At 34.6% G+C, this 23,246-nt stretch overlaps 1 protein-coding gene across 1 annotated transcript in view; it reads left to right on the top strand.

Annotated features, from left to right (window-relative positions):
* Nucleotides 1-5,263: 5,263 nt before the first annotated feature.
* The window catches only part of Su(Tpl) (Suppressor of Triplolethal), a 236,481-nt gene continuing 218,498 nt past the window's right edge, over nt 5,264-23,246 (top strand). The window contains exon 1 of the mRNA XM_090394333.1: nt 5,264-5,395. Within this exon, the coding sequence (XP_090250459.1) occupies nt 5,264-5,395 (132 nt within the window). The remainder of the gene's footprint in view (nt 5,396-23,246) is intronic.

Genomic DNA, 23,246 nt, shown 5'->3' with positions numbered 1-23,246 from the left:
AAGGAAGAGCCGAATGTCATTAAGATGTAGCATGTTTTGTTCCTCTGAAATATAGTGCTCTTGTAATTATTCCAACATAATGTATATTTGCTATTTTCTTATTTGCAAGTGTAAGATTACATATAACTTCACTAACGCATATTATTCTCCAAATGTTCGTAGGCGAGGCCGTTTTAGATCTAATTATTATTAAAGATGAACTACCAGTCAAACTTTACCCTATCTGTCACTGAAAGCTACCACAACTTACCGTTGCCAAAAATCGACTAGCTGAAAAAAAAAAAAAAAGGAATGGAAAAGTTCCTTTTTTTTGGATGGCTAGAAAGAAACTTAGAACTTTCAGCGGCTTTCTGTTATGAAAGCAAAAGCTATTTCCACGTGCTACACGAATATTCAATTTACTTATGAGATTTCTGGAACGTAAAGAAATAATGAATAAATGCCAGCAAAGGTTCGTCGATTGGTAGAGCCTCTGCCACTATGGCTCACGCAAAAATTTAAACAAGTTTGAGCGCGGTTAGTAGTTGGAAGATCTATCGTTCGATGCTGTTGGCACACTCTCCCTCGAGTCTTTGGACTCCCTGAAGGTGTAATATAATAATAATAATAAACCCGTTTTATTCTCGTATAGGGAGTAGACGAGGCCGTTTTAGTCCTATATAACTTTTATAGACTGAGGAGACGTTCAATCTTCCATGTTAGCCAGTGAGATAGTTGGCCTAAGACTATAACTCATTATAAACGGCATGCAATGAAGAAACACCTACAAGTGCCGCCTTCTCGTGGTCCTTAATACTAATACTATTTATTTTTAGAAGTACTGTGAGTTCTAGGGTCGATTTTCTTGACTACTGAAGAAAAAAAACGGTGATTCCCCGGAGAAAAAACCTGCTTGCCCGTTAGTGCCAGAGTACAACTATCTTGGAACCGACCGAAGAAAAGCTTAGAAAAAGTTCATGTAATCTGCGACTAGCATTGAACATAGGTCTTTCTTCGGGGGGGGGGGGGAAAGCTATCGCTCTGGATGCAAAAGTTACTTCCACTGAGCTGCATAGTCATACTAAAGAAATAATATGTTTATTAATTACAAATTACGTGTTTAAAAGTTTTTAAACAGTTTTAAACAAACATTGTTTTATTTTATAAAACTATATTTTTATAAATATCTTTTTTTTAATCTGAAAAATAAGTTACACGCATTTAACAAAAATTGCTTTAGTGCAAAATCTTGTTATCCTAGTTAGCCACTGAATAGTATACTAAAGTGACAGCGTAACGCTAGGCTGAATATTCTTTACACTATAAATTATCTTAAATCTGAAAAAGATTTTCTAATTTTATAATCTGCTTACACATCTCTGTTTTTTTCTTATGACAATCTCACGTAAATACATTTACCAGCCTGTAAGTCTATAGATTTATTTACGTGAAATGCATGTACCCTGAAAGAATAAACTAATGATTGTTGAAAGTTTTTCACTTGGTTATACTATAAATTAAAAATACTAAGAAATTATATACTTGGTTTAATCCTTTATCCAGGTGTAAGCAAACACAGTTTGCGCCTGAAGTATTTTCAGGACTGGGGCAACTCGTGGTAAAGGTCGTATGACTTCACGTCACTTGCCTTAGTATCTTATAATGCAAAGCGCATCTCCTTGCAGACATACATAATGCTATGCATTATGGGAAGGGCCACTACTTAGACCGATTTCCCTGTATAATGTGCTGGATTACCTCTCCAAAAACTCGTGATCCCCCAGATCACCGAACAATGAGTGACCCGAAGGATCTTTTAACTCAGCGTTGTTCCACTGAGCTACAGGCTCACCCTCTCACCGAGAAGAACCTCCCAGTATTGGCTCCACCCAGTGGAGGGTCCACTCCACCACTGAGCAGAGCAGCTCATATCTCATCTCAGGGGTAACAGCAACAGCCGTGCCTCAGTTAAAGCTTTGCTGGCTACAGCATTGCCATTCATTACCCCCTCAATCCAAGGGCAACAGCAACAACCAAGCCTCACTTAAAACTTCATTGACCACAGCATTGCCATCCATTACCCTAGGCAGAAACTCTCCTTCCCTGGAATCAAGTCACCAACCAGTTTCGACCTTTATTGGGGTCTCATCAGTGGGAGCCAGACCCAGAGGTGATATTAAGTTTGAAGTAATGCAAAAGTCATATTTTTCTATACGAGTTGTCAAAAGGTCTCACACCTTAATACTAAAATACTCTGGATTAGAGATAGATAGTTGTTGAAAGTTTTTCACTTGGTTATACTATAAATTAAAGATACCAAGAAATTCTTGGTTTAATCTTTTATCCAAGTGTAAGCAAATAAAAATTTGAGTATGAAGTAACATCACTTGTATATCGAGCATAATGACTTCGCATTAATTGCCTTAGTATGCCACAATGCAACGCACATATCCTTACGGACATATATAATACTATGCATTATGGAAAGAGCTACTACCCAGACTGGTTTCATTATAAGTGAAAGGAAGTCTCCAAAAACTCACGCGATCCTCCAGATCACCAAACACGGCAAGCGCGAGTAACCCGAAGGATCATTTTACTCAGCGGTGGTTCCACTCAGTGACAGGCCCACCCTTCCATGGAGAGGAACCCTCAGTGGTGGCTCTTCCCAATGACAGTCTCACCCCCTACCACCACCGAGAAGAGTCATGAACTAAGCAGTGGCCTTACTCAGAGAAAGACAAAAACCCGCCCTCGAGTAGAGCCGCTCATATCTCAGCTAGGCAACCATTTCTGCGCAAAAGCACATCATGGTTGCTAGACCTAGAAGTGATACTAAGGTTGAAGTAATGCAGAAGTCATATTTCCCATCTTGTGAGGTCTGTATACTTACTTGGAAAAAATAAAATGTCTATAAAGCTTTAGGGAACACTGGACGCTTCATCAAGAGACTCTTCCCAAATGAAAAGTAATGATAATTTAGTTAATCTATCTCTCTCTCTCTCTCTCTCTCTTTTGCATTTGTGAGTTTTCTAAGTAGGTTTGATCCCTTTCATTGCATTTTACATAATTAAAATGATGTACGTCCTGTTTCTGAAGTGAGAGGTTTGAGAGCACATACTCTCAAACCTCTCACGTCAGACAAAACTCTGGTCTCTTCACTGTAAGATCTCTTTCCAATTTTGTTATGAAGTTATCCCATGTTTCTCTATTCTTTTTTCAACATGTTTTTTTTTTGTATTTATAATTAATTTTTGCTTCTAGGAATTTTGTGTTTATCCATTGTTTATATGTTTCCTTCTTATCTTTAATTATTAATTCAATGTTTTCATACCAGTTTCTTATCCCCTTTCTCCTCTTCCATTTACTTTTTGTTCTGAGGCATTCTGTGATTGCATTTATTTATAATTTTTTCAAATTATTCCATTCTATCTCTGTATCATCATTTTCTTTTATTTCCTCCAGTATTTGTAATGTATATTTTCAATTGGTTTGTAAATAAAAATCGTTACTCTGCTTTTGTTCTTTCTTCCTTTTTGACTCCATTGTAGATATAGATTTAATTATCTCTTTCATCTGAGCATTTCTGTTTTTTCTTTCTTTCTGTTATTACTGCTAATTTGATATTTTTTCTATTAGGGTTTTGTCTAGATTTTGATATTTCTGATGGATATTCCTGACATTCCAAGTGACACCATTCCAGATATTCTTGTTTATTTTCATTTTCTCTCTTTGTTTTCTGAGCAGGATATAAACTTATCCTGCTCATATCTGTTAACCTGAGTCCTTTTCCAGATCGACAGTCCATTTCCTTCTTTCTTGAGACATTGGAGTAAGAAATGGTTCAGCTGGGTTGGTTACTGCACAGAGTAGTTTGGTGGGGCACTGCCACCTTAGGGCATCCGAACTTGCCTTAAGTCTCCCTTCTCTTGTTTGTACCTGACCAGTCTTCCCACTAGAGTTAGTACCAATCTTTCACTAAGTTGGTCAGGTTCCAGAGTTCACCACATGGAGGTGAGAGTTGGATTGGAAAAGAGAAGCTAGGTGATCCTACTTGAGAGGACACATATTGTGCATCCATCCCTTTTTATCCGTATATATTATATAAATATAATATTATGTATGCATTGGATTCTTATTTCCATATTAGCTAGGCTAACATGAACTCTGAACCCCTGAGATCAATCTATTATGTGACTGTGTCTATTTTTCTGAGGAGATTACTGTTTTTTGCAGAAGACATCAGTAATGCAGAAGCAGAAAAATGTTTGAATCATTACAAAGAGAAACTGACATAAAGAAAAAGAATTTGCCCATGTCGCAGACCAAAGACCAAAGATTTCATAATTTTTTGCAAAATTTGAATAAAATGAGACTGTGGCATGTTCGAATTAAGTGCTAGCGATGTTTTCAGACAATCATATACTGTCATAGAACCACGAGATGGCAGCACCTGTCTGCCTCTGTTTGCGGGATGTCATTTATAATTAGTAATAGCCTTGGGAAAACTATCTCTGATTGGGTACAGGTAGAGATTGAACTTCTGCCTTGCCTACTCACTATAGGGAATACAAGACATTAGTGGTATTATATATATATATATTTATTTATTTATTTATTTATTTATTTATTGTGTTAAGATTAAATTAAGAATGAGTTATAAATTATATTACAGTAAATTCTCTTTAAAAAAAGAAAAAGAAATTGCTCTATTCTCATTGAAAATTACTCCATAGTTCTATCAGTACAGGTCCATAGCAATATCAATACCAGAATGTTAGAAATATTATAACAGTTTCATAAAGCTAAAGATTCTGTTCTTTGGTACCTTTGATGTTATAATACAGCCAGAGCACTTATCTCTATTGAAAAACTATCGTATAGATACAAACAATTATATTAATAATCTTACGTTTTAATAAATGGCGTTATATATAAAATAGCATTCGCTATTTTGTAAAGAAGTTTTGGTTCAAAATCTAATATGTAGTTTTTATTCATTGAAAAGAAATGTAAATTCTTCTTTACTTTAATTTCAAAATTCGCTGAACATTGTTTATTACAATTTCATTAAAAGCAAATTTTACAGGAACCTTGCCAATGCAGTTGTTTTCTTAGGATGTTATCGTTCACGTAACTGATGTTCATGAATTATCAAATTTGTGACGTCACGGTCAGCTGTTTTGAAGGCTAACATCATTTCCGGTTTAAAGAAATTTATCGCAAAGGATATTGGGTAGTATCTACGTTTATGACAAGAAATATTTTCCTTGAACTATCCAAAATGGCGGTGTTGGTGGAAGGGCAACAATATGGTCTTTCTTCTCGGGGAAATTATTCTAATAATAAAACACTAATATTTGTTAAGCTGACAGATTCTGCATTAAGAGCAATTGAAGATTATCTACGAATTCGGGTATGTAATTAATATACAAGGTTGCGTTTTTCATGTGCTCGAATATGGAAGTGATTGGTAGCGCAAAGTGCTGTCTGCATTAGTAAACTTTGGAAAAATGCCCGTTTGTGCTGTTACATGTGTATTTCGTGAAGTACAAAATTTGAGAACTATGATTTTCCCACAATCGTAGAACTTCATCAGTGTTCTAAATTGTATTACTCGGGATTTTTTCTTTTATTTTTTTCCTCGCTAAAATCTTATTAATTGAAATGTCAAAAAAATTGGGACACTTCTTACTTGAAACATGTTTAATTCTTTAAAATAATTTAAATAAATTAAATTGATTTCGTTTTCTTTGCTGATATTTGTGTTATATTCATAATGTGCTTGTGAGAGCTGGAGAATGAACACCCGGAATTAGATTACGTTCATGGAATCTTGATAATTTCGTGACACATTTCGCAGATTCAGTTCAATTTGGGGTTATTAATAGCCCTACCATAACTGATATCGACAATACGAGCAATAAATTCCAAGTATCGCTTTTAATTATTTTATATTCAGTACATTGAAATGTTTTCAAAAATATTGTGAAGTTTTTATGCCTTTTTATAATTGAAGTCATGAAACGACACACTATTTTGGACATATTAAAGCTATGTTGGGGTACTCGAAGTTCATATTATTTATTTTATTTACTGGTTTGACATGTAAAAACTTTAGGATTAAAGGACCACTAAGTTAAATTCTTAGTATTACTATTAATGTGATAGATGGTAAAGATATTATAATGACATGAAAATTTGGTTGGATTAGATTTTTCTCTGGAGAGCTTTCATACAAAACAATGTCACTTAATTATTAATTACCTCCCCAAAATAAGTTTGAATTTGGTTAGTCTTAGAAACTTCTGATTTATGAGTGATATTTATATTTTCTACTTATAGAACTATATCATAGAAATAGATGCATACATGCATGATGAGAATGATAGAAGGAAAGCATTTTTGTTCAGTGGTATTTATAGGAAATGTTTCTTAAGCTTATATTTCTTAAATGTTCCAACTTGGTACATAATATCATTATTATTTCGTGACATCTCCAAGTACTTTTAAAGACTTAGCAAGGAAGGGCACCTACAACTCTTTGAACTCTTGTTTTCAATGCTCTTTGTTACTTTTTTAACATGTTTTCAAAAATAAGTTTGTTAGCCTAATCTAGTATAGATGTGTATATATATATATATATATATATATATATATATATATATATATTGTGTTTCTAAAGCTAACTAGTAAATGGACTATTTAAATTTTTGTTATTGTTGCAAGACACCTCCATGAAGTCCAAGGACTCATCACATGAGGTCATCAGATGGTGGAGCTACATGATCCATCATCTGCAGTATGCCCATAGATACCATACCTAACATAACATTTTTGTTTGTTAATTGCATATGTTTTCTGGAGGACAAAAAAAGTTTTTGGAAGGAAGAGACTGCTACCTCCATATTAAATCACTTGGTTCACTTATTTGAAAAAAAAAAGAAAAAAGGCCCATTTAAAAATTCCTCTCATCATGATGAGAATCAAACTTAGTGTCAATTTTAAGGTTATTATTTTTTAATTAATTTTTTTTTTTTTGCATAATAATTCAGTCCATAGATTGATCTGCAGCAGCTCCCCATTCTTCTGTTTTTTCAGCCAGTGTTTTTATTTCTTAATAGGAATTTCTGTTTATATCTTTCTTGATCTGGTTGAAACATTGATCTCTCTCTCCGCAATCTAGCTCCCAGTTTGGCTATTACCTTCAGTTCTGATCCTTGAATGGGTCAGCATATTACCTTACTTCTATATGGCAACATCGATTGTATATTCAGTTAATTGTATCCTTACTTAACTGATTAGTAAATTGATTTCATAGCATGATGAGATAATTGAGTGATTACTGTATACAAGTCTAAACCTTCCTCTCTCTTCAGTCTTCTGATCTTCCATAGATCATTCATTAACTGCCCTTTGATTGGGAAGACCTGGGATTTGAATCTGTCTAAAATATGAAAAGCTTTAGGGCTTTACAGATAAAGATATATATATATATATATATATATATATATAATATAATATAATACCTTTGCTATTATTTATATATATATATATATAATAGCAAGTTTTGTACAGAAGTTTTGGAAGGTTTCTCTCTTGACAACTCCTAAAACAGATCCAGTCATCCAAAATAATATACAGGTATCCCTCAATGTTACCGTGTATATCAAAACCGCGTTAATCAAATCTAATAATCAGTGGTAAAAATTACAATTCGTCCATGATCGATTACTGTATTAATAATTCGTTTTATATGGTACTCTTTTAGGAAAGATAAAAAATGAATGCAAAGTAGTAAATGTTTAATAAATACTTGTACCTACATTATTTAGTGCAATTTTTTTTATCAAAAGAAGTTATCAAGAGTCGTTTGAACAGTTTTAGTTTTTTTTCTTATCGGCATAAATTCTACGATAAGAAAAATGACTCTCCAGATCTAGGCAAACAAGCAATGAAACATAACGAAAACTGCAAATATAATACATGATGGTACAAATTAAGTTAATATTGAATCCAACATTATTTTATAGCCGAATATAGAAACTACAAGAGTTTTGTGCCGAATATATAGAAACTAAAATTTCCGGCGGATGCAAGCATAAGTAACCTTATGGGCAACTTGTAGTAAAGGTGGAGTAAGCTCCAGATCACTTTCCTTAGTATTTTCCATAATGTAAAGCATATCTCCTACAGGACATGTATGATAAATAAGTCTTTGGCTCTCTGTTTCAGTAATACATGTTTATTTATTTGCAGTTACAATCTAGAAATTATTGAATAAAGAATAAAAAAACAACTATACCATACTATACTGATATCGGAGGTCGCGGTATCTCTCAGATACAATTTACTGTCAAATATCACAAACCTTTACAGTATAACATGTGTTAAACCAAACTGATAGCAAAAAAAAACAATGCGGAATATCACTCGTAACATATGAATGCACAGCTACTCATGACCTCCAAGCTATATGCTGAATCGTGTAAGAATATTTATATTAAACATTTTGCATGTATCTCTCAGATCAGCTGCGAGCTCCTCAGGGTTAAAGGCATGTTAATCAAAACTTTTGCCACTTATATCAAGGGATTGCCGCAATTAATTTCGCTGCGTTAATTAAATCCCACGTTATGCAAGGGATACCTGTACATAAATAGTAGACATAACACATTAACCTCATACCTGAGGTTGTTTTGGTCATAATTCTAAATAACCTTACTCAATCAGTCTCTTTCCTTTTAGTCTTCTCTCTCTCTCTTTCTGTGATGATTTTTATTATCCTTTCATGTCTTATGATATGTCCAGTTAGCTTATTTCTTCTTTTATTGATGAAACATCTATCTCTCTCACATTGCTAGCCAGTATGACTTCATTTGAGAGGGCCTGTCTGCTTATGAAATTTTTAGATATCTCTTGTAGTATCACATTTCTAGTCCAGTTTTTCTTTAATTGCCCATGTTCCACACCCATATAATGTCCCACTCCAAATGTGGCTTTTCATGAGCTGTTTCCTTATTCAACCTTTTTTTTGTTTTGCTTTTTCTTGTTATTAATTTTTATTAATTAATATTTCATTTTTTAATAAGATGCTTGCTCCAACTGATTTTTTATTATTAATTTTATTTCTTTTAAAGATATTCACCTACTCAGCCCAATAACTAATGCTTCTACCCAGGCACCACCCATAAACCATGAGTTGAAATCTGTTGTGGGCATTTTTGTATATTTGGTAGATGAATATCATTGCACAGTATGTATGACCACTACCACCACCACCATTCTTATTTGCGCTTGAAATGGTATGAAAAAAAAAAGTGTCATGTTTGATCTCTAGAACAGGGCCTTTCTGAATTATTGAACTGTTAGCCTGCCTATGTACTAACATACAATAGGCTTACGCTCTTAAGATTCACATATGTGGTAGTACCAGTTTGAGAGATAATTGTGGTTTCCATCTTTTACATATTTTAAAACTGTAATCAGTCATTCTGCCAATAACCCCTCCCCCCTTTTTTTTTTTTGAAGCTGTTTAACTAATTAAATGTTTATTAAAGAATACTCAGAGTTCAGGAGAAAAAAAAAATTTGTTTTTGATGAACATTTTGATCCAGGTGCAACTTGATTTCTTTTTTTATGAAATTTTTTATACAAAGAAAGGTTGCTTCAGCAAAAAGAACCATGTTTGCATTCATTTCTCTTTTCCGGTATCATCCTACATTTTGACAATAGATTTTATCCATTACTCTTGTTGGTGAATGACAGTATGCATCATCATTCTTATTTATAAACCTAGTGGGGCATAAACAGTCAAAACTTTAAGACCACTGTACTTGTTGTGAGTGTTCTTGAAGTGTAAAATGTTTTTCACTTGCCATTTGGCAAGTACATGTTTTAAATTATTTTCAGATGTTGTTAGTATATGCCAATGATAGATCATTCCATTAAAGTGTAGGTGGTGTATGAATATTGTTTTAAATAATAAGAGCCTTTCTTTCTTCCTGAAGTTCCCACTTGAAGCTTCTGAGTTATAGAAATATTTATTTGATGAGGTAATCAGTCTCCTTACATAACACCTTCAACCTGGGGTACCAGAATCTGGCACCTATTTCTTGAACTATTCAACTAATGAAGTCTTGCTAGTAGAGCTCCTCCATAGCCTGCTTGGTTGGCCGAGTGGTTAGTGTATCTGCTCTCCAGCCAAAAGACTGTGGGTTTGAATCCCACCGTCTTTTGGCTGGAGATAGAAATTAATCAATGTGTAAGATAACAGCTGTAGTCTGTCTCCAACACTATTCAGTATGTGTGTAAATATTGATCAAATTTTATGATTTGCATAGAAAACAACAATAAAATGGTATATGGTTAACAAACAAAATTAACTGTTTATATTGTTATGGATAATCAGATTATATTTTAAAATCATGAAGATGACTTCAAAAATCAGTTCATGAATTAAATAAATCAACAGGATAAACTCAAGGTCTCAAAAAAAGAAAATCGTTCTACTAAAGACCAAGTTTCTTTTAGATCAAATACAGTCATAGAAGATAAAATAACAAATAAAGTGACACAATTTAATTTTATAGGTTGCATAATAGCATATATAAAAGATATATATGCCATTCCTCCACTTTCTGTTGCACCTATTAATACAAGAGCAGCAGCTGCCCAGCATCCCTTTACTATGCAACTGTGCATAGTAAAGGAATGCTGGGCATCTACCTCTGTCCTGAGGAACAGCTTGCCTCAAGAAGTATTTCCAAACTACAACCTACAACTTTTCAAAAAAAAAAAAAAAAATGTCCTCATCAGTCCCCCCCCCCCTCCGACATGGCAGCGATGTGCTTATATGTCCTTCATCTTGTGGTGACACTTTAAATTGGCCCTCTCTTCCAAAAGTTTAGGTGATTCTCATCTTATGTAAATATCAATTTTTTTATTTATTTTTTAATATAATTTCTCTAGCTAGTGGCAACCATTTTAATTGGTAAACCAATTATTGTGTTTACCTTGTATTCCTGTTTTTTTAATTGCTTGTTTCCACATGCTGATGTGATGTACTGTTAACTCTAGTACAAAATATCTGATCTTTTCATTAAAGTTTATTCCTATAGTTATGTTTTTTTAATTTTCCAGAGAACCATTAAGGATATTGGGGAAAAATTTAAAGTAAAATACATACACCAGAAATGAAACTTTTATGCTGAAATACATACATGGCCTTAAATAAATAGTACTACTTATCCCTTGTGTTTTTTCATGTTAATTGAAAAGTTATAGGATGTACAAAATTAGATCTTATAAAAATAAAGGGTGTTAATTTCATCTGTTTACTTTTGTTTTTCTGATCAAACTAGGAACCACCAATATGAAAGTGCTGAGAAAAATTAGTTAAGTGTATGATGGCATCATTGGTAGTATATTAAAAATTAAGATATTATGAAGGAAGCAACTTGAGATTGTTAGCATTCCAGAATGTGTGATTAGAGCTAACTCAGTAGTGTGGTTGCTTAAACATCATCTTCATTGACTGTCACCCTTCCTAGTTTTCTATCATCAGCAAACAACTGAATATTTTCTCTTAAATTGTTTCCTCTCTCTCATTGATGTATAAATTGAACAGCAGAGGACCAAGTACTGATTCTTACAGTACACCAGTTACCCACCCACCCACCATTCTTCTGAGCCCCCCCCCCCCCATACCACTCTTTCATATGTTAGCCACTTTATCAAAATTGACAGCTTCATATCCATCCCCATTACTCCAGTTTATTTAACAGAGTTCCATGTGCAATCTTTTCAAATTGATGTACAGATAAACTGTACAGAGCAATAAAGTATCATATTTCTGTCCAGTCCATCTTTTACCAGCTTTCTCCAATATCTTAATCACACTGAGATATTGATTGGCCTATAATTTACTACTTTTGTCTTGGGGCCTCCTTCATGCAGCAGAACTATTTTGTTCTTTCTACTCCCTTGGCACCTTCTCATGACTGAGACTTAAACACTTTGGTGAGAGGAGTTGCCACTTCCCTTGCACACTCCTTTTTAATTCACAGCTTGATATGCCATCTAATCCCATGTTCACGTTAAGGCTCTACAATATTGTGAGCACCTCCAATTCATCTTTCTCTATTCTTCCATCAGCCATTGTCACTTCTAGGAATGATTTTGCAAGGGTATACCCATGCAGGTGGAGATATACCCTTGCAAAATAATCACTCATTGACTCAGCTGTTTTGTTTGTTTCTGTTACCTCCCTATTATCAGCACTCGATAAAGTCATCCTTCCATAGTTATTATTATTTCTTTTACTTGCTACATAGTGAAAGCACTCTGGGATTTCTTTTTGCCTCCTCCTCAGCTTGCTTCCTCTCATATTAGCTTTGTCTTTGGCCTTCCTTACCATACACGTTTCCCTTTGTGTCTATACCTTGTACTGCTCATGGGCTTGCTGATCACCTTTTTCTTTATATTCTCTCCATAGCCCTCATTTTTCTGCAGTTCCTGCTTAATGGTGATTCATCCATATAACTCTAACTTGATTTACCTTTCTCTCTAGGAATATAGTCTGATACTGGCATTTGACTATCTCCCATGCACTGTTAACATCTCTTCCCACTAATTTCTTATGCCACAGGACTACTCTAAGCTGACTCATCAGTTCACTTAGTCAAAAACAGGAATTGTTATGTCAGCAGCACCATTTATCTCCTGGTGGTCAAGGAGGAGTATTAAATGGGCTCAAGTTTGCTTAACTTCAGTGATCAGTTGATAAGAGCTGGTGCTTCCAAATTGATCTGGCCACTGACTTTTGCAAGTAGTAGTAGATTCCTTGTAGTCATGTTCATCAAGAGAATCGTCTATTACTATTAATAGGTTTGTACTTTGGATTTAACTTTGAACTTATTGCAAAGGCTCACTTAGTTCACACATTGCCTGTCATCTTTTAAAATTCATTCACTAGCATGCATTTCATTGTCTATTCACTCAGAATCTGCCATTAGAAAACTTTTATCTTCACTCTCTGAGTGTTTACTTCAAGACCCTACATTTCTGTCTTCCCTTCTGTTATATATCATTCCTGTTAACAATGGAATGCAGAGCTGAAGGCTACTACCACATAAATATTGGTTTACCTTCATTCTCAGAAGTATTTCTTAGAATTTTGAAGTGTGTAAAATTTCTGTTTTTAGGATAGCCATAATCAGATGTGGGCCCAGTGAATTCCAACCCCCCCCTCCTCCTCCTCATCCATTCGCATGTCGGTGTATGCCAATAAATGGGTGAGAAAGATATCCTGCACAGTAGCTTCTGTGAACGTTCTTTGCAGAATCTTTTCTGAACTCATATAACAGTAGACTTTGTTAAAATTCTTCCTTATAATATGAGCTAGTGTCAGGTAAATATACTCATCATCACGAACCATGGGCTCACCTCACTGCCTGTTGGTGTCCGATGCCGCCTTCACTATCTTCTTCCACCTTTCTTTATCCAGTGTGCACAGTGTCGCAGTTTCTGCAACATTCTCTGTATGGTCTACCTCTTCTGTTTACACCATCCATAATACCAAACATGAATGTCTTTATCTTCCAGTCCTCACTCATTCTGCAGATGTGTCCGAACAATTGCAGCTTCCATTTTATAATCCTCTGCATTAGATTCTCCTTTGGTTGTATCTTCCAATAGAGCTCTTCGTTTGTGACTTTCTGCACCCATCCTGTTCTTAGAATCTTACTGTAACAAGTTTTTTGAAATGTCAAAATTCTTTTTCTTGATTGCTTATTTATTACCTACGTTTCATATCCATACAGTACACCACTAAAGATGCATGTTTCCAGTACAGTTTTGTTTGCAGGCTGATCACTTTACTTTTCCAGTTGTTATCCATGGCCTTCAGATTTGTTCTTCCCTTTGAAATCCTGATCTTTATTTCTTTTTTTTTTTTACAGTCCAAATCATATGTCATTTTACTTCCCAAATGTGAATTATTCTACATTTTCTGTATCAGTTCCTTCCACTTGTATCTTTTGTTTCATGTTCTTCTCACCAGATACCATTGCCTTTCGTTGTTTTTTCCAAGTTCATAACAAGTCCAAATCTTTTCCCTTCCTCATTTAACAGTTTCAGTGTTTTCTATAGTTCTTTTTTGCCTTCTTCATTAATAGCAATGTCATCTGCAAATCTCAGATTGAAAGCAAAGTTTGCTTACACTTGTTTACGCAAAGTTTGGAAATTATCTTTATGACTAGACTACTTGTATATACAGACTGATTACTTCACATCACTTGGTATTATGTACATCTGAAAGGCATACACTTTGCATTTTGGTATACTAAGGCAATTGATGTGAAGTCATCAGTGTCTATATACAAGTAGCCTAGTTGTGAAGATAAATTGCTTGGAAAGAAGTCAATGGACGTCTCCCAGGTGTATCGTGCCATATAATAAATCACGTGTTTGTAGCCAATATAAATTAGAGGAATATGATGCTACCAAGTCAGTGCAACTGTGTCTGGGTGAAATGACTGTGAGAAGGGAAGGAACTGACAGTTTAAAAATGGCATTGTGATAAGATGCCATGTTGCAGGCCTATCTGTTTGGCAAAATTTTTGACAAATTGGGCTATCTCAGGTCAGCAGTGAGTGATAACGTACTGAGGTGGAAGAAAAGGGAGTCAACTGCAGGTGCTAACCTCAATGTATGACTCACTGAACACGACCGTAGAGTGCTACGAAGGTTAATAATAAATTTGAAGGTGGTAATGTGATGGTATGGTCCTGTTTTTCTTGGTTTATCCTCTGCTTGCAGTGCCATGTACATTGAACTCCAAGAGTTATCTGAACATTCTGGACAGTGCAGTGCTTCTTGCTTTGTAGTGTTGGCTTCCAAACCCCTGCTCTGAATCCTGTTGAACATCTGTGAGATGAACTGGAGCATCAGGTGATGTTAAGGGACACCTGCCCTTCCCCAGCAGTTCAGGACCTTATTACATGCCTACAGAAAAATTGTCAAAATTCCCATTGATCACTAGACGATTTTCTTGCACTTGGATAAAGGATTAAAGAAGAATATATTTTCTGGGCAAGTTTAATTTAATTTTTAACCAACCAAATATGAAAAACCTTTTTACATCTATACCCTGTGTGTGTGTGTGTGTGTGTGTGTGTGTGTGTGTGTGTGTGTGTGTGTGTGTGTGTGTGTAACGTAAAATGCTAGTGTTAAATAATTAGGTTGGCATTATTGGTAACCTCTAGTCAACAGTTTTCTTACATATTAATCTGTTATTTATCAGGTCTTCAATACTGGTGGTCCTTCCATTTCACTCTTCTAAGCACTGTCACTGCATCAATCCACCTACATCTTGGTATTTCTGTAGATCTTTCCCCTGCCACCAAACATCTGTTTTGCTAAACATTTCCTCTTATGTTCTAAGTGACTATATTACATTAGATTAATTCTGCACATTCTTGAATGCCAAAATTGTCGAGTTCCTTTCTAATATGTTCGTATTAATATGATTTTGCCATCTTATGTAAAGCTAATTTAGAGTATTGGGTACTTTTTCTCTCATATTCCATATAAATTTATTTAACTGGCTCGAAAACATGCCTTCTTTACTTATTCCATTATTTGTTTTCATATTTAGCTGGCCTGGTTGGCCAAGTGGTTAGCATACCCATTTTCCAACCAACAGGTTGCAGGTTCATGGGCATGGATGTTTGTGATTGTCTTACCATGTGTACTGCTAGAACCTTTGATATGGTGCAGTATGACCTTTGCTTGCCTTGCACCATAAAAACCATAAATCGTCATTTCATATTTAGTTTGCCATCTTCATTAAAAATTTTGCTTAAATAATCAAACCTTGTTCTGTTAATTTTCTCCATTGAAAATTAGTGGTTTTCTATGTTCCTGTGTATTTTTATAGTTTTATTTATTTTATTGACGATTTTCATACCAGAGCTTACAGCAGTTATTCAGTTTAGCTAAGGAATCCTGAAGGCTTGTATCAGATTTATTTATTTAATATCTTCAATTTTGATAATAGGTTTAATCTCACTTTCTTCACAATCTGATCCATGCAGGTCATGAATAACAGTGGCCACTCTTGTCATACAGCTGGTTTTACATCAAATCCTTTGTCACCTTCCATCTTAACTGTGACTTCTAGCTGTAAGATAGACTATGTAGTACTTTGTATAATGACCTATATATCTCACAGGCAATTAGAGCCTACTCCTGTCATCTGGAATCTGATCTTCTGATTAGATTATCTGAATCATGCATTGCAACCACTGGAAAGCTTCTATCCCCATGTTGGATATTTCTAATGGAATACTTCCCATACTTCAGATTCTAGAAGTTTTTCTTCTGCTTCAAATATTGGTGTGTACTCTTGATTGCATCTGTCTCAACTATTTTCTACCATTCTGTCACTGTTTGTTTCATTTAAAGCTTATTGGAGTAATATTGCAGACATCCAGAATATCTTTATCCTCAGTTTTTATGTCACGTTTACATCTCTACCTTTTTCAGTACTTCCTTTTTTTTTAATTTGTAACCTCTTTTAACAGCTTCTGTAACATTTTTTGCCACCTTTATTATATTTATTTTCTCTCCTCTTATTTCTTCCCATGCCTTTTCTTTAGCTAATTTTTACACATTATCTCAGGTCACTTGCTAACTTGCCAGGCACCTTTCAATATGATTTCTTGTTTTCCCAGGACTGAAGTTTTTTCTATCCTTGCCAGCAACATCACTACATTCCTCTTTTGGCTGAACCACTCAGCGTTTTCTTCATATTTTTGCCACTGAGTCTTCTAAGTTTTGGTTCTTGTTTTCAGACTTTTCAGTTTGAAAATAAATATATAAATACTATTTGTATATTTAATGGCTTATTATACTCATTCACTTTTTACCCTGGTGTTCTGTTTCTGCTAGTTGGCTTTTCTGTAGATATTTAAGTGGTAACGCAAATGACAACATTAGAAAATTTTATTAGTGATTTAGGCCTTAGATATTAAAATTGTTATCTCTGGCATGTTAATTGTTTTAAATCTTAGCATTGTTTTTCATAAGCTGGATATCTATTTACTTCCATGGTGGTTGAGTTAGATAGTGTCTTCCCTTTGCAAACACTAAATTATGATTTCAAATACTTCTGTGGCATGAATGTGTGCAAAAGTAGGTGGTAGTTATTTTCATTGTCCAATTTGAGACTATTGCCCCCTGTGCTTATTGGACGCTTGAAGTGTCTCTTGGGGAGGGGGGGAGCATATTTGATGTCTGATATTCTCCAGTTATCTGACCATTAGCTTGCCTATGACACTAATATATAAGCTTCCAGTGTGTTATAAACAAAAGCATATCAACATTTTGTATATCACTTGCAGCATATCTATAGGGTAATACAGGATAGTATTGAAATATTGGTGAATGCCATCTATCATGTAAGCATTGAGGAGAAAAAGCAAAAATAGCATTTACAATCCACTTCCTGCTTTAGATGTCAGACGACTTTCAGGGTCATCATACCGTTGGCTACATGCCTGCTAATGTGATCTGTTACCTGCTAGTATCCATTTTTAATGGGATAGGGAAGAAAAGAAATGACGAAGTCAACATTTGTTATTACGTATTACAAATAGAATAGAGTATTTATATGTAGTGTAATTGGAAGCAACTGGAATGAATACCATACTACCATAGTTGCATACCAAACAAAATAATTTTATTATAGCACTAAAATACAGTCTGGTTCATACACCTCAGCCTGGCATGAACGTGTTAATATATATATAAACATAAAAGTGATTTAAAATTCTAAAATCATTTATATCAAATATATTAACAATAGGTATAGTAAAAATGCAAATTCCATTAAATATCTAAGCTTATTTCACTAAGTAAACGTATAAAAAATTACTGAATGTCACAAATTTCTAAATCTGTGCATCGGTATGGCATATTGTTACATACCATCCCCCCCACACACACCCCAAAAAAGCACTTTATATAATATATATTTCAAGCATGACACTCAAAAAGTCCATAAAAGTTTGATCCTGTTTTAGAGTGCAGTGATCAATCATGCACCATCAGCCCTGCAACTCTCAACACACTGCAGTAGGGAGGTGGCGATATGTAGTAGTAGTTAGGAGTTTCAAATAATAGCCTGATTCCTAAGTTGATCATTTTTAAATATAATTTTATACTTTTTAATATATCATTAATGTGTGTGAAATCAAGGACTCACATTTTTGCTGTGGGGAGTTCTGAATACATTCTCCAGTATCAGTGAATTCACTCTACACTGTTTTCTGGTTTTAGTTAGTTGCTTTTTTTTTTAAATTATATATATATATATATAAAGGTTGGTCGATTGGTAGAGCCTCTGCTACTAATAGCTTAAGCAAGTTTGAGCGCGGTTAGTAGTTGGATGAAGATCAATCGTTCGATGCTGTTGGCACACACTCTCCCTTGATGAGTCTTTGGACTCCCTGGAGGTGTCACATAATAATAATAATAATATGCATGGGACATATTGAATCAAATGCTTTATTTCATCCATTAATCTCACAACTTCGAAAAGCACAAGCAACTAACTTGTGCACGATCAGTGTATGGTCAAAGAAATCTACAATTATTTTGACCATACACTTTTTTTCTAATTTCAAGAAATTAGTTTTACTGGAATTAGTTCATATTCAAATATAGATATCATTCATTTATGTTCAAATTGTTTAAAAGGTTTTTTAATAACACACCAGTTATATGTTGGAAGTTTTTCCACTTGGTTATATTATAAATTAAAAAATGCCAAGAAATTATATTCTTGGTTTAATCCTTTATCCAAGTGTAAACAAACAAAGTTTGCACTTGAGGTAACTTCAGGACAGGGCAACTCATATATAAAAGCTAATGACTTGGATAAAGGAATAAACCAAAAATAAAATTCCTTGGCATCTTTAATTTATAGTATAACCAAGCGGAAAAACTTCCAACATCTGTCTCTAATCCAGAGTATTTAATTAATAAGGTGTGACACCTTTTGTATATAGAAATATGACTTCTGCATTATTTCAACTTTGGTGTCACCTCTGGGTCTGACTCCATTTGATGAGACCTCAATAAAGGTTGGAACTGGTCTGGGTAGTGGACCCTCCCATAATGCATAGCATTATACATGTCTGTAAGGGTATGTGCTTTGAATTATGGGATACTAGGGCAAGTGATGTGAAGTCATTAGCTTTTACATATGAGTTTCCCTGTCCTGAAGTTACTTTAGGTGTAAACTTTGTTTGCTTATACTTGGATAAAGGATTAAACCAAGAATATAATTTCTTGGCATCTTTAATTTACATCAATTATATCGTTAGATTGCATAATAAAATCATCATTTTATGTAACAAATTTATTTAAAAAAATAATTTTAAAATACATGAGTGGTTGTTCAACTTATTTTAGTACCTAGGTGACAGAAAGTTGAGAAAGAATAAACTTGTTAACATTGAAGACTTGCAGATTATACTCTATACATAAAAAAGGAAGACCTCTTCCAAAAGGCAACAGTAAAAAATGGATGAATGAAAAGGAAGACAAACTCATTATTGAGTTTGGATTGAGCTGTAAAGGAGTATTTAATATCTGTTGTATGTTTCAACAGAAGAGAGTGGAGGAATTACTGATGCTAGTTCTGGTGTATATTGAGGTCTAGAGTTAGGCTGTATCTAACTGTAGATTTAATATTTGTAATGGAGTATTGGATTAAAATGGGATGGTTGACCAGAATTTGAGAATCAATTTTGAAACATTTGAATGGATGTGATGTAATGACATTGAATATATCTGAAATAAGATGAGTAATCTCTCATCTTATTTCAGATTTTGTAACTAATGCATAGGCAATTCAGTTGTGTGTGTGTGTGTGTGTGTGTGTGTGTGTGTGTGTGTGTGTGTGTGTGTGTGTGTGTGGTTGATTTAGTAGGTACAGGGCCGGTTTTATCATTAGGCGAACCTAGGCAATCGCCTGTGGGGGGTGCACTAAGACTTCGGGGTGCCAGATTTTGCTACATAGTTCGGGGAAAAATTACAACCTTCGAAAAAAATTATTAAACCTTGATTAATAATAAAAAACTGAAATAAGTCAAGCCATCCTGGTGCTTGCTGATGATCCTACATTATTTTCGCCTTTCTCTACTTCCACTCCCCCTGCTCGTACAGAGATTTTTCCTCCTGGCATCTGTCCCAAGATGAGCGGGAAAGTTCCGGGCTATCCCTCAAACTAACAATCAGTGGTTGCGACTAATCGACTGTTCTCACTTTTTATCTTCATTCCCTATAGACTTAATTCTGTTGATTTTTAGATTAAGCCCTGTTTTTGCAAGCTCTCTGAGGTCTGAGAAGTTGGGGATTACGTCATTCATTTTTTCACAGAATTGTCTTGTTAATTCAGTTCAGTTTATTCTAAATCAGTATAAGAATGCCGTCGGAATTTTCATAGAATTGCAGTGGCAGGGATTCTGGTAGTATTCGTGAAATAAGACCTCTGATTGGTCTTTCTCTTCGCTCCCTTTACTTGTCATCATCCCCACTCTGCATTCTACTGATTTCAGATTAGTTTGGTCAAGCTTTTTTTGAGGTGACAGCCGAGTTCGATGGCTAATAGTTTTGGTACTCGTGTATCTAACATTCTTACAGCAGCTGAAGAACATTTGTGGCCAAAATAGCCAGTGTTCTCCATAGAGCAGTATTTCTCTAACTACGGTATTGGATGTCCTGTCATACATTTGCAAAAATAATTTAGCAAATAGTGTTCCAAATGTGTTTATTGCTGTGAGAATTTTTTTGACATTGCCAGTATCGGTAGCAAGTTTGGAAAGGAGTTTCTCGAAATTAAAACTCACAAAAACTTTGCTCTACGATGGCTCAGGAATGACTCGCTGGTCTAGCAATAATAATAAGAGCATTAAATTGCATCTACAATCAATATAGATGAGTTAATTCATAACTTTGCCAAAGCAAAAGCCCGAAAGATTAATTTGTCATAATTTTTGTATTTAAGATGTAATAATTTTCTTGCTATACAGATATATGAGGAGTAATCATATATATATATATATATATATATATACACACACACACACACAAATGTATTGGTTTTGATTAATAAATTTTAATGTTCTTAATGATATTATTTTTATAAATATCCACATGTGTAGGTGTATGTGTGCTTGTGTGAGTATGACAAAATATATATATATAGATACAATGTATAGGGGCACCTAAATTTTCTTTGCCTAGGGGCATCAAATACTCTTGGACTGACCCTGAGTAGGCATATGGGCTTTAGACAGAATTCTCAAATTCTCATTATGCCACATTCTGCATCTCACAGGCACTTGCATGGTATGGTTGTGCCTAGAATTTTTTTGCTGGAAATTTTTCTTGATATATGTAGTAAGTTTCTGGGAAGTGATTCTCACTCTGATGTGTGGTATCATATTTGACCAATCACCTGGAAGTTGACCATCTAATTAGTGAACAACAATGCAGATTTCACCACACTTGATCCACAGCTTATCTCCTGGTCATCACCAACCATCTGACACAAGCCATAGAAAGGTTTGGACAAACTCACATGATCAGTCTTGAATATTTCGTGGGGCATTTGATCAGATTTGAATCCTTAACCTCCAAGGAGTTCAAAGCTTTATTGTGAGAAAGCACCCCACTATACAATCTACCATCCACACTGCTTAACCTTCAACACATATGGAAAGGTTTGGTTATTGATTGTTCATAATAATGTTTATCCAAACCTTTCCGTGGCTTGTCCAGAGATTGGTGGTTGATGACCAGGAAATGAGCTGTGGATCAAAAGTGGGTGAAATCTGCATTACATAATAATAATGGCACTCACGTTAAGTTGGCTAAACTCAACGCTACTATCACCACGTTAAAAGAAGAGCTTTTAGCAATACTTAATCCAAAACTGTGGTCTATTTTATTCACCATCTCTGAAAATGCTGCTAGTAAAAATTTTAAAAAGGTTAGGAATTGCCATCAGAAAAAAATTTGCAGCTCTTCAATTTGAAGCTGTTCCTAACTGCAACTGTGACTAGAAAACACATGGTGGTTAATCTATCATCAGGGACTCTCAGAAGACGTAGTCAGTGCACTTAGTCATCAGCATAATTTTACCATCACATCCAAAAAAAAAAGTATCTGTTTTGGAATTAAGATAGAACGTGGTGTCTATGAACCTGCACTCACAGTTGCTAATAACATTCATTTCAATATTAGCTAGTAATCTAACGAAATTCAAACCTCCCAAGAATAACATTCCACCTAAAAAAAAAATCAGTTCTTAAAAAGTTATAGGAATAAACAAATTATTAAGGGAAATACTATTGTGATTATGGAATAATAGCATTTCCCTTTCAGATTACAACCGAAAAATGAATCATCATCTTAAAGACTTCTGCTTATCAGATCATGCATGGGAATCCTACTAAATTCCAAAAGAGGCCCAAGGAGAGTAAGAAAAGCTTAAACCTTATCACATAAAACCACCTCGGATATACTGGTCCCTAAAATGCACGAACCTAATTTATACCCCCTTTGATCCACTACTAGACAGCATGGACAGGTCCACCTACAAAACAGCCCAACATTTACCCAAATCACTTTCCTCCCTTACAGGCAACCCTCTCATCTATTTAAAACCCTCTGCACTTCAAAACATTAATAAAAAAATCTAACTCTGACAGATTCTGACATAATGGTCAGTTTCAATATTACTTTGGAATTTAGTAGGATCCCATGCATAATCTGATAAGCAGAGAAGTCTTTAAGATGATGATTCATTTTTCAGTTGTAATCTGAAAGGGAAATGCTATTATTCCATAATCACAATAGTATTTCCCTTAATAATTTGTTTATTCCTATAACTTTTTAAGTACTGATTTTTTTGTCACCCCCTTCGACATAACTAAATTATTGAAATTTGTCATATACACAGGTTATTTATGGAAAGGCAAGATATGCTACAAACAGCTGGATTGGACTGCTATGAGATTCCCCCCCTCCCCTTCCCAGCTAACTTCTATGTGGAACATTTTGAAAACCAAGCACTCAATGCAGCCACAGTCAAGATGTTGGTTTAAACCAACATCTTGACTGAATTATGTTATGTATTTGCTTTGGCCTCATGGTCCAGACACATTAGGTACATTTTTGGCACATCTTAACAG

This window comes from Typopeltis vanoorti, chromosome 6, assembly GCF_054136105.1.
Source record: "Typopeltis vanoorti isolate ZY-2024b chromosome 6, IOZ_Tvanoo_1.0, whole genome shotgun sequence".
Taxonomy (NCBI): Eukaryota; Metazoa; Arthropoda; class Arachnida; order Uropygi; family Thelyphonidae; genus Typopeltis; species Typopeltis vanoorti.
Note: the sequence above shows the minus strand (reverse complement) of the source record. Positions and strands in the feature narration are given on the sequence as shown.